The 11,796-nt window shown below is 41.7% G+C and overlaps 1 protein-coding gene across 3 annotated transcripts; it reads left to right on the top strand.

The window, feature by feature from the left end:
- Positions 1-1,210: 1,210 nt before the first annotated feature.
- RB195_005658 (uncharacterized protein) lies at positions 1,211-10,291 on the top strand (the record flags this gene model as incomplete). 3 transcript variants are annotated; one of them, XM_064178296.1, is made up of 11 exons in its annotated part: positions 1,211-1,334; positions 4,932-4,993; positions 5,113-5,298; positions 6,451-6,622; positions 6,692-6,761; positions 6,829-6,982; positions 7,044-7,097; positions 7,164-7,247; positions 8,547-8,636; positions 8,704-8,985; positions 10,238-10,291. In XM_064178296.1, 11 exons carry the CDS (start codon positions 1,211-1,213, stop codon positions 10,289-10,291), a joined length of 1,332 nt encoding a protein of 443 aa, XP_064035360.1. The 3 variants fall into 3 exon arrangements, with proteins under 3 accessions (XP_064035360.1, XP_064035359.1, XP_064035361.1); XM_064178295.1 differs by lacking the exon at positions 5,113-5,298; XM_064178294.1 differs by lacking the exons at positions 1,211-1,334; positions 4,932-4,993; positions 5,113-5,298 and adding an exon at positions 5,360-5,437.
- Positions 10,292-11,796: the final 1,505 nt, after the last annotated feature.

Raw genomic sequence — 11,796 nt, 5'->3', positions numbered from 1 at the left:
CCTCTCATTATGCAGGGGAGGGGAGGGAGGGGAGGATGATCTAGCAGAAGTCTCTGAATATTTGGGAGCGGAAATCCATCTGCTGCAAACTCAGCAATGTCTGGGATTTGTCGTCTGAAATTCAGATCAATCTACACTGCGTGATGATCTCCTCAATTGTTAGTTTGGAGTCCAAGCGCAATTCATTTCATTTCATACACCTCAGATGGTTGTAGAAGTGCTAGAAAGTGTTCCTGCTAGGCTAGGCATCCCTGGTAGTCCAACGGTGTTCTCCGACTAATTATGACATGTGTTTGAGAGGTTTTTCAAAAGTATGGGCATTTTCCTGTTATTAATTGGTTAATGTAGTTATTTTCTATATGATCTAATGCAGAACTCTGCTATGCTAATAGGGTAGGATGGCGTAAGCAGCCACAAACTCGTTCTGGAGCGTTGGAAACTGGATCACAGACGGCTATTATAAACGATGTTGGCGATGCGAAGAAGCATCCGTGCGTCGCTATGCAGCAGCATCAGTATGAAACATCACAGGGATTTCCGAAGAAGAACTGCAATCATGGCTGAGATCAGCCTCAAGCTTCTGACCTACAGACTAGCTTGCAGAAGAATGATTCAGATGTCACATATAGTTTGGTCCAATACAAGACGAGCGAGACTGGTCTTAAACCAATTCTGGTAACGGAAGTCGCTGTGCATTACTGTAAAATTGCCACCTCTTCCTGAAAAGTTAATTCTAGTCGAAAGCAGACTTTTGAACAAATTCTTCGATTTTCAAATATTCAACTTCCAGTGTCTTAGTCGCATTTTTAGTTTATTGTTTGTATTTGTTACACTTCAATCAATTCATGAGGAAGTCAAATATTTGTTCTTACGTTGAGGTCCACAGTAGAAAAGCAAGAGTCTCAACATCCAACGTGAAAGACCGTAAAATTCTAGTATCTATGTTCTTCCGGAGGCAAGGTAGACTGATTTAGGCAAGAGGGAGTATTCTCAGTTCAAAACGACATGAAGCACGGTGCAGTTGCGTAAGCACGTGCGTTAGAAGCGGTGAAGGTGGAATCGACATGGAACCATTGGGAACTGCAGCGATGGACAGTGCTAGCAAGGGTCCCCACTCGATCCTACCCTCTACGCTTCATCGCGTCGCTTCGTGCGCAGATGCCCACGCAACTGTACCGTGCTTCATGTCATTTTGACCCTACTGAGAAAAATGGTCGTCTCGTGCGCTGCGAACACCCCGAATGAACGGAAGTACATTATATCTGCACATAAGCGTTACCTGAGCGAATGTGTTCATCACCGACTGTCACAACATATCGTTGCACTCTGCAAGGGTAAAATGGTGTGGAAAAAGTGTAAAATTATTAGGGGTCATCTATATTGTTTCTCTGATCTTTTACTACGTTTGTGGCCCTTATAGGGCACAGCGGAAAACCCAAAGTGCATTATTTGTGCAAAATTGAATGAAGTGAATAGAGGTCACTCAGGAACCAAAAATAGACAGTTGAAATCTTAGTCTCAGCTGGGATACGTGCCAAGGAAAGCGCTTCAAAGAGTAGAGGCTGGGAAGAGAAAATTGAAGGCTCTTGTGTTCAGATTTAACATACGGTTATTGATTCTTGAGTTGTTGAACAAGGATAAAAGTGGTTTTTCTCATTACTTTTCCTGCCACCAACTAGCTGACCGTGCTTGGAAGGGTTCACGTGATACTCTTATAAGTGCAATTCTTCAGATAAACTTTCAAGTACTACATTTAGATGGTCTAAAATTTTAGTCCTTATTTCTGTAAACGACTGCGAAAACAGAATATATGGGCCAGTTTGGACCTCCCTACTTTTTTAATCTAAAATGTTTGCAATTAAATCTCTAAATGCGCGTAAGACATCACAATTTAGATTAATTTCGATCTTGCTTCTGGATCATCTCTGCCTCTTCCTCTACTTTAGAGCTATTCAGAGTTAGCCTAACCCGACGCACAATACTAATGTTAACATTATTGTCATTATTAGCAACAGTTACAATAGCATACATTTTTATTTCCAAAAATCCAGCAAATCAGGTTTTTTCAGTTTTCTATACATCTATAGGCTGATTTCAGCGCTTATTATCATCGCTCAACCACCGTAGTCCAAGCAACCCAGTCACATTCCGTCATCGTAGGTTATTGCAAAGGAATAACTTTACAACAAAGTTGTGCAATCAGTTTTACTCAACAAATATTTCGTCTTTCACAATACTCAGTGCTGGAAAGAAAAACAGGCGATTAACAGATGTTTGTAGCTGTCATTATTAGTGGAAATCTTTTGTTTTTGAAATTTCGGCATAGATCAGAATCCAGGACAATACTGATTCGTTCAAGGAGTGATGTCGACAAAAAGTTTTGAAAGAGGACATATTTAATGGTATATAACAGAGTCCTAGTACTGTATGAGGAAAGGTACCACAAATTCCACAATTTCGAGACGAATGAGGCAACGAAAGTGGTCCTAAACTGCAACTTAACCGGACAACGCCCAGTACACTAATTTGTGCAAATTCTGCAGATTTGTTGCTGTAGGTAAAAACTGGGGTAGAAGTGAACCACTTTCAAATTTAGTCATTATTTATTGGGCCACGTCAAATGGACTGCCTGACCCACCGGTGAATCGCGCGTTTGGCTACGTTACACCATGTACTTCAGTGATGAGTCGCTTCAAAATGTGATTTTTCCTGAACAACTTCTTTCTTTAAACTAGCGCACCAGAATAAGTCGTTATGATATGGATATGCATGGGTGGGAAAATCCATTTATTATCCTTGCTAACTTTTTAAGTCCCTGTTTTACTATCTCCAATATTGGTGTTGGCTTCGCGCGACATCGAGCGCAGAAATGCACAAAGTCGTGAAGTTATCAATATAATTGTATTATTAATCCCATGTTAACTGATGATGGGTCAAAGTATCAGACTGACATAGAAAAGTGGAACATATTTTCCCATAAGTTTGTTATTGGTAGAGGATACCTTTGGAATTTTCTTCTTCAAAAAACAAATATTTCTCCAATTTTATGCGGTTCTACTTTGCATTTCCTTTCCGTGGCATATAGTTTAAAACAATTATTTCATTATAACTTCATCTATTATATTTTTTCGTAATATATAACTCGAACATTTATGTTATTGGAACTTTCTGCAAATTTCTCAGGCGATTCCTCGAACAACTCATAATTTGCAAACCTTGAGAAATATCAGATTTCAAGAGTCGTGCTCATTCCATGGGCCCAGCGGGCTTTGTATTTGAGCTGCAATTTGTTTGCGCTGCAACAGCCAACTTGCAGAGTTTCATATTTGAGTTTTTGACAACGAAAAAAAATCGTTCCATAAAACATTTTCTGCCTTTTTTCTGCCGGATTTTTCTTGTTGAAAAGCGATTTTTCGTCTATAGAGCTACCTGTTCTGTACGCAATTTTTAAAGTGTCCTCTGAAACTGCAGGTGAGAATACTTCCTTTCCCTTTTTTCATTCTTTCTTCTCATCTGAATAAAAAAATGAAGCGTTCGTAAATTGAATCAAACAAAAATTTTCGCATATAGCTTCGAAAAAAAAACCATTCAAAACGCTGGGTGATATCACTTGATGTTATATCAAGGATAAGGTGCGTTCTCTCTAAATACACGCGTTTCACATTACAATATCAAACACAAAAACTCACGTGAGATCTCCGGAGGCCTAGGCAACCGTGTGATTGTACGTTGAGGTGAATGACAAACGAAAGTCGGATAGTTACGGAGAAAGTCATGAGGGGGTGGTGTCATTCTGTTGCCGGTGACGATGGCGCAAGTTGAAACGAGTTTTCGTGTTGATACATGCATGCGTACACGTGATGCGTATTGATGAAAGGGTATTGAACATCTCAGGAAATATATTCACTGTCTTGAGCGATTGGGGACGGACACAAGAACGCAGTGATTTCCTTCTAATTTTTGCCTGACATGTCGTTCACGGTAGGCGGAGCGTTTACTACGCTAAACTGACGACGTTTTCTGACGTGGTGAACTATGTTTGTGTCGATGGAACAACGTAGAACAAACAAACAACAACAAGTAGAAAAGTGCGGAAAAATGTCCATAAATATTAACAAATAGGGTGGATGTGGCGCTCGGCGAGAGGGTCGGCTGCGATTGCACGGTTCTCCACCGCCCTAGCGCCAACCAAACCTTTCATCGTTGAGAGGTTCATGGATTGTTGAGAGGACAAAAACGCTGACTTCGCAGCTCAGCTGGCCCCGCAAGCCATTGTAAGGCTGCAACCGTTCATAAACCTCAAACGAATATGGATTGAGGTCGAGTGCGTCGGCGCATCCCCAAGGGGGGATGAATCATTGTTGGGACGAGTCAAATATATTCTGTAATGACGTAGAACTGGTACTTTAGTGTAATTCAAGTGCAGTGCTTAATTTGTTGAGAGCTGTTAACAAATTTTGATGAGCTACTGGTTTTAAGGTTCTTCCCTTTTGCTTTAACAGTGCTATAAAATAAAGCATTGCATCCATTTTCTTCTTTTCGTTGAGCATACATCAGTCCCCTTCGAAATGTTTTAGAAGGTTGAGTGTGTAGCACCTACTCGATGTGCTTTATCGTAACGGGCGTGGTTTTTCCAACTGTTTGTACTGTACTTTCACCCAACTAATTGCATTTCCCCAACAGGTCAACTTGAATAACGTCCAAAGTTAGCTTATCGATCTGTATCCGGTCCTACTGACTACAGGGAACTCATCCACACTCGCGATATAGTCACTTCAGCTCGTCAATATGGTAGTGATGCTATAACTGTAGGAATCCAAAACGATAAAGTCGTGAACTCGTCGCGTTCGCGTTGTCGACAACTCTAACGTTAATTCTTACCCTAACTCCGCTCCATGGTACCTACTCTCGAATGAAAAATTCGTTTTCAGGTGACGATAACAGTCTCGAAGCTCCGCCCGCACATCGTGATTCGATAAAGAAAGGGAATACGGTACTAAATTTGCTGAAGCATTTGTCTTTTATGGTTTTTATGTAATGAGTCATTCTATATTTCGAGAGAGTACGAAAATACGATGTGGAACTAGCAGCTCTTCAAACCTTGTTGTAAAGGAGGAGACCGTACACGACCATGACGCTTTCTGTGTCTTTGTCTATCTGGTTTTTCCATTATGTTTGTCCGTGCCGTTACCGTGCCTGTCTGACGTTCTTCATAGCGTTTCATGTATCTCCCAGCCAGTTCACGATAACGTCGCAGCTTTCAAAACACCGTGCTTATCATCAACGATAAAAAGCATTGTGAGTTTCATAACAAGTGACTCCCATTTTCTATGTTGGTCTCCACTACTCACATGGCATTATGTGTATTCAAAAATGCTTCCGCTATTTAATCTTTAAGAAGAAAAAGAACAAATCATCAACAGTTAAAAAAGATGAAGTGAGACTTTATATTTGTTTGTCTGGCGTCTTCATCAAGTGATTTCCACTCGCTGCTTCGACAAAAGGACACATACTTTCGAGATTCTCTGAAAGAAGTAAAAAAAGTAGGGATTTCGAAATCCAACTTTATCGACTGATGGACTTGCAAATTTTCTTGTCCTATCAGGAGAGTTGAAAATTTAAAAAAAAACTGAAAATACTGTTGTGTAACCGGCACGAATAAAGGACAATGATGGTATTGTTTGTTTGAATTGATACAGTTGCATGGTTACGACTGCACTATTGTTATTTGTACTTGTGGAATGGCCGCCTTTGTTGAAGTCAAGACTAACGTTGCCTATGAGAATGAGAGCTCCACCAATTTAAAAGGAACATGCAACGAAACTGACAAAAGCTGGGATCTATCCACGAATATGTAGGAGTAGGAGTGTAAATCAAAATCATGAATGCGGTTACGCTCAATTCTCCCTTAGTCTCCTGAAGACGGCCTGAGAAACGCCCGCTGCGACCGAATTTTCCCTTATAACGCTCCATCCCATATACGCGCAGGTCCCGTTAGCAGTTTATTTGGTTTATTCATTGGTTTTACTTGAAAAAGCTGCTGAAAGAACCTCATTGATTTTTGTCCCCTCGCTCTCAGACGTTGGATGTGTGCAGGGGTGTCGCGTTACAAGCTGCGTCGTTGGAAAATTCGTGCAAGAAGATCGTGTTCCGCGCTGCTTTTCAAGGCGATTAGGAGCAATTGAGCGTGACCTGTTAAATCCATAGGTTTGTGTGTTTCCATTGTTTTCAATCTCCCGTACCGCCGTATGTGATGTCTAACAGGAGTTAATTGCGAACTCGCGCGCTGAAGAAATTTTAAACATATCGTCATATCGTTGGCAGCTCTCACCAGCTTCACTGCATTTCCGCTTGCCCGTGAAAACTACGAACCAGTTTACAGTTTCTCGCGTACCGTTTACAAATAGACTATAAGAACGTCTAAAGGGAACTATGGCGTTGTTATTTTAGAAAGAAGAAAAACTCACCACGGCTGTAGAGATCACAAAACCAAAGAAGCCACCGGATGTTCCAAAGAAACAAAAAGAGCAGAAACTACCCGCATTGGTCGATGTGAAACAGAAAATATTCAAATTTTCACCAATTACAAAGACAGAAGAGAAGAAGAAGGAACCTACAAAAAGTAAATTGAGCATTGTAACATTTCTTATTTTGCTGAAATTTCCTCTTTCCATTTCAATTTTGAATTCAGAACATATTCCAAAGTTAGCTCCATTACAAGAGAAACCGCAGCCGAAAAAAGGAGAAAAGGACATTTCTGCGTCAGCGTTTCCTACTAATTGTGTTGTATTCCATAAGATGCATTAATCTTCCTCTCAAACATTTCAGCCGCTCATTTCATAACACTTTTTTAACGGAACATTTCGATAATGCTGAAATCACAAATATTATTATGCCGTTCAAACTATTAGATTTCGTACAAGCGTTTACTACGTCAGTTGGGCCATCTGCTGACCAGCGCTCCACTGAGGAAATGAGAGGAGTTAGTCTTTTCACAACGAGTTCTACTGTTCTTCTTGGTAGAAAAAATATATCAGTTATAGGATACTCTCTACAAAGTGAAGGACGATTTTCCGGACTTAATTTTGCCTCCGCTGGTACGGTAGTATGTAGGCATGGCTATTGTGAACCTTGGACAACTTACAAGAGAAAATTTGTTTCAGAAAAACATCGACCACACGCTACCGTATCTACGCGAGCTCGACGTCCAGGCTACGCCAGCGTGTACACCGGGTCGTGAGCGACCGGTAGGATATTACTAGTCGTAGCATTTGTACAGCAGATATCCATATGTTTTGCATATAGATCCTGTGCTCATCTCATTATTTCCCTTCGTTTTGAAAATACAGTCAACGTGAATCCTTGCGTCTAACCTCACTGTTGTAGACTAAAAAGTATTGGCAAGTTTATGCGGTTACAGTTTTATTAGTAAACTTAAACTTTGCGTTAAGCTATAGTTAAACGGGTGAAACATGGAGAACCAACTTCACGTGCTCGCGCTGTGGCTGAGATTTATAATCTTTGGCACTTTATTGTGTTTTCCTAGGAATTCTAACAGTGCGCTAGGCGGATAACTGGACCCTGAATAGTGTGTCTTTTAAAGATGAAGTTCTCTCTCTCAAAAAAAGGGTTCGGAACGCAGTTTGCAAGTATCGTTGCGAAAGGGAAAAACACCGCTTGTAAATATACCAAAACTGAGTTTCACGATCATCTATGAACCCCCTTCCTAAAATCACGACTCTTTACGCGCATAACCGCTCGAGATGGATTTCCCAGTTGCAGGGCTGTAAAGAGATGTTTTATCGAGTGATTTCACCAGGAATCCCCTTGACGCTGTATCATTTCGTTTGGAGCTTCTGATGCATCTAGGAGTTCTTGATTGTTAGAGAAAATTCCACATTTTCGTTGTCATTCTTGAAAATATCAAAAAAAAAAAAAGAAAAGATCAAATCCCTTACCTACTTTTCAAAGGTTGCGTATTCCGAAACTGGCGTTGTTGGGATTTCTCTACGAATAGATAGCAGATAGGGGTGTAGCTCACGAATATGAACGTTGCGTGATCACGCTCAGTTATGGCTAGTCGCCGAGAAAAAAGCGTAAAAAACAGCCTTGATTGCACCTTTGCCCCGCGATGGAAAGTGTTATGCGTTAGAATGCGGGCAGATCCGTGGCCATCCGATGTCAATTTAATTAAATTATTTGATCCATTTTATTCAACTCAAGTAGCAGAAACTGGCCACATGCACAACCTCAGACGCGCTACAGGTTGCCGTTGTTCTACTACCCGTAATAAGTTGTATCGTTGGGACATGGACGCAAGCGCAGGTCAAGCACAAGGCCATTTTGCATGCTTTTTTCGGTATCAGTAGGGGATTTGAGCGTGATCATGCTAATACCCGTGAAATACGCTTCTACCTCTATTTACTCGCTAGGAGATCTCAACCTCGCCAATTTTGTAATACGCTGCCTTTATGCAGGAAAGCTAACGGCGTCGAATGATTGGCCGGAATCGATTTCGAAAACGGCTAGATACGCGTATTTTTTAGTTTGGAGTTCGTGCGCTGAAAGCGTTTCTGAATCCCCTAGCTCGTACGCAAGCTGGAACTCCGGTTGCCCTTAGCCCTGCGAAACCTGACGTGGGTTTCACACGATTATCAAATAGACTGATTGGAGTCAAAGACACTATCAACGTGAACACTTTAGAAACGTTTACGCACCCAATCCGAAGAAGATTCGATGGAGTTCGTCAAGCCAGATCGTTCACGATCGAAAGCGGTGTTATCGCTTCCCCGTGTGACGCCGCAAAATAAGCTGGGCCCCGTTGAAGTCTCGCCGCGAGAACCGGAGCCAGCGATGGTGGCACAAGCAGCTCCACAAGTTGCGACGCAGCAGAGCAAAATGGTGACACAGAAGAAACCGACACCTTCTGGACGAAAGAGGAAAGGAAGAACTTTGCGGCAACACTTTCAACGGCTCAAGAATTTTGTGAGTTCCTTCAAATTTCTCCAATCGTTTAGATGGATTTAATCAGCTTCTGCTCGCACTTAATGATTAATTCGCAGTTGGTGAACGTAATAGGATCGCCTTGAGGCCAAAATGAAGATAGGAATACTTTGGGATCTCGTATGCACTGCTAGAATCCCCGCGTTTTACCAGCACTGTGAACTTAATGAAGCACTGAACACTGAACTGCCATGAAATCACCTCGCTCATCGTTATTTCATTCATTCCCAAGCCGTACGAGACCATAGTTCATTTCACCTGACCTTATTTGTTAGTGGATCTAGTGTTTTATGAAGGAGAAAGAGCCAAGATAGTGTTCTTACGATTGATTGGTTTATTTTTCTTTTTTCTTTTTTTTGCTTATGTTTGCAGAGCTCTTATCAGGTTTTTTTTTACCGTAACACTGCAGGGTTCAACTCTCAGTGACCACTTTTCCTCGCTGCTCTGCTGGAACTATTAATGACTGACAACGCTTTTACTATTTTCGTTACAAAGTTTCCATCCCGTGTTGCTAGCATTCTTGTGACTGGTTACTGCAACCTACGGCTACAGTGGCTTTGCACAACTTTGACTATAAATGCCGTATTTTTCATAACATGGCGCAATATTGAGCCACATCGGTGTGAAAGGCGCTTTTTCCAGAACTTCACGTACTTCTGTCTTTGCATAGACGTTCACGATATTCTACCATTTTTCGAAGCAAAGAAGGGAGGAATGAAGGAGACTATAGCAATTTTCCTGTCCTGCTCTCTTTTCTCCACGTACATGTCAAGAACTTTGTGAAGAACCGAACTAGAGTCCGGCAAAGAACTGGTTGAATACCCTATGTGAAATATTAGGGAAAAATAGCACTGAAAATAACCTTGCCTAGTGAAAGGACCTTCAAACGTTCCATCCCCCTGACAAAAGATAACAATTCCTGGAGAGTTCATAAGGACTCTCGCGTTACTTGTTGATGTAGGCAGTTGGTGGAAACTGTACTTTTTTAATAATTAATTTTCATAGAAAAATATGGTTTTGGTAGAAGTGGGAGAAGTGAGTGGAGGAAGCTAGTTTCATCTGTTTGTAAATGAAAGCAATTTTCATCAGATCCTATGGAATAGTAGTCTGTAGTATGTAGTTCCAAGCGAAGAAGAGCAGCTGCGAAATCTGTGTTTCCCCTGCAAAGAGAGATGAAAAAACCTGATTTTTTTCCAGACAATGGTGCGTAATTGACATTCGTCTTCATTTACAGGTGTCTGGCAACAAACAACCTCCGGAACAGCAGGAAAAAGCGCCAGGAACATAGGAAAAGCATCGCAAAAACGTACTTCATTACGTTGTTTATAACGAAATTCTTATCGATAGGTGTTGTCATACTATATTTCAATGAAGTACAGTCAATACTGTCTTTCAAAAAAGATTTTGAAGTTTAGTTCAACTAGGCTTCAAGTTATGATAGACCAACCGTACAAAACTATTTAACATAGGCACATCTGATGTACATATTGAAAATCAGGCAATGGAAATCAAAAGTAACTCAGAAGGAAGGCAGCAGAGGACTGGAGTGTGATCCTCACTTACACTCAGTGGAGAGCACCAGTCTATCGATCACGGTTACTAAGAATGGGGAGCGTAGGGATTCGATCCCGCCAGCACACGACTCTGAACAGCGCTCACCTCCACTACGCTATTCGCCCATGTTTCTCTGCTCTCAGTACTCCTTACTAACCCAAAACATACATTTGGGAATTCGACTGTAGGAGTTTGATTCCATAGTAAAGCAAGTGAATAAAAAGTTAGAACAATTAAAGGCATCACCCCACGAATCTGTGGTAGTGCAGATTTCAGGTGGAGTATTCGTATACAGGATGGGAGACTACGGAGAGGGGGGTGATTCCGTCCATTTCTTCCTAATTGCCGTAAAAAACGGCCCGGAAGATACGGCTTCATTCGTTTTGGCGCACCATTTTGTACAAAAAGTTCGATTGGAGCGCGCCAGTCTTGTGCGGCGCCGCATCTTCCGGCCCGTTTTTTTACGGCAATTAGCAAGAAATGGACGGAATCACCTCCCTCTCCGTAGTCTCCCATCCCGTATACGAATACTCCACCTGAAATCTGCACCACCTCAGATTCGTGGGGTGATGCCTTTAAAATTAGAGCAGTGACGTTGAGCTCGTAAAGATACGGTGACATTCGTTCGAGTTCGGGGTTCGACCCACTTCTGTTATGGTCGTTTGTTTACTTTGTTTACTATTCCGTCGATAATCAACAAATCGATATAATCTGAGTTTTCTTACGAGTTTCTGCATAGGGAAAAGCTGGGGAAGTTGCTGGTCGTTCACTGCGTGACGTTCGGAAACTAAGACTTTCTATTTGAGGTAACATCAAAGAGAGGAACTGCGAACTGATATAGTTGGATGAAAGCGATCCAAGATCACTGCGACTGCGTGAGCGGCCACTCGGAATCAGAATTTAGAACCGGGATGGGGTCATTGCTAGCTCTATTTGCGCTGCAGAGATAAACAGAGACCGGCCGGGACCCCGATTTCTAATCGCTGTCTCAGTTGCATCGTTCCGAGCGGCGCAACGCCTACACAACTGCATCAAACCCCGGAATGAAAATTGGATAAACAAAGGATATAAACCCGAGATGATCGTCGGGGTATAACTAAATCGCAAAAACAGGAATCTGCGTGTGGTGAAAACGTATTTTTTCTCGCGGTTGAGTGATTATTGAGGGCGGTCAAAACTGCATCTATCAACGATCGTTTTAATATTAACATTATTTTCATATTGATAACAAACCACCTT

The sequence above is a fragment of the Necator americanus genome, chromosome I, assembly GCF_031761385.1.
Source record: "Necator americanus strain Aroian chromosome I, whole genome shotgun sequence".
NCBI classification, from domain to species: domain Eukaryota; kingdom Metazoa; phylum Nematoda; class Chromadorea; order Rhabditida; family Ancylostomatidae; genus Necator; species Necator americanus.
The sequence above is the reverse complement of the archived record's forward strand: the minus strand, read 5'-3'. Positions and strand labels throughout refer to the sequence as shown.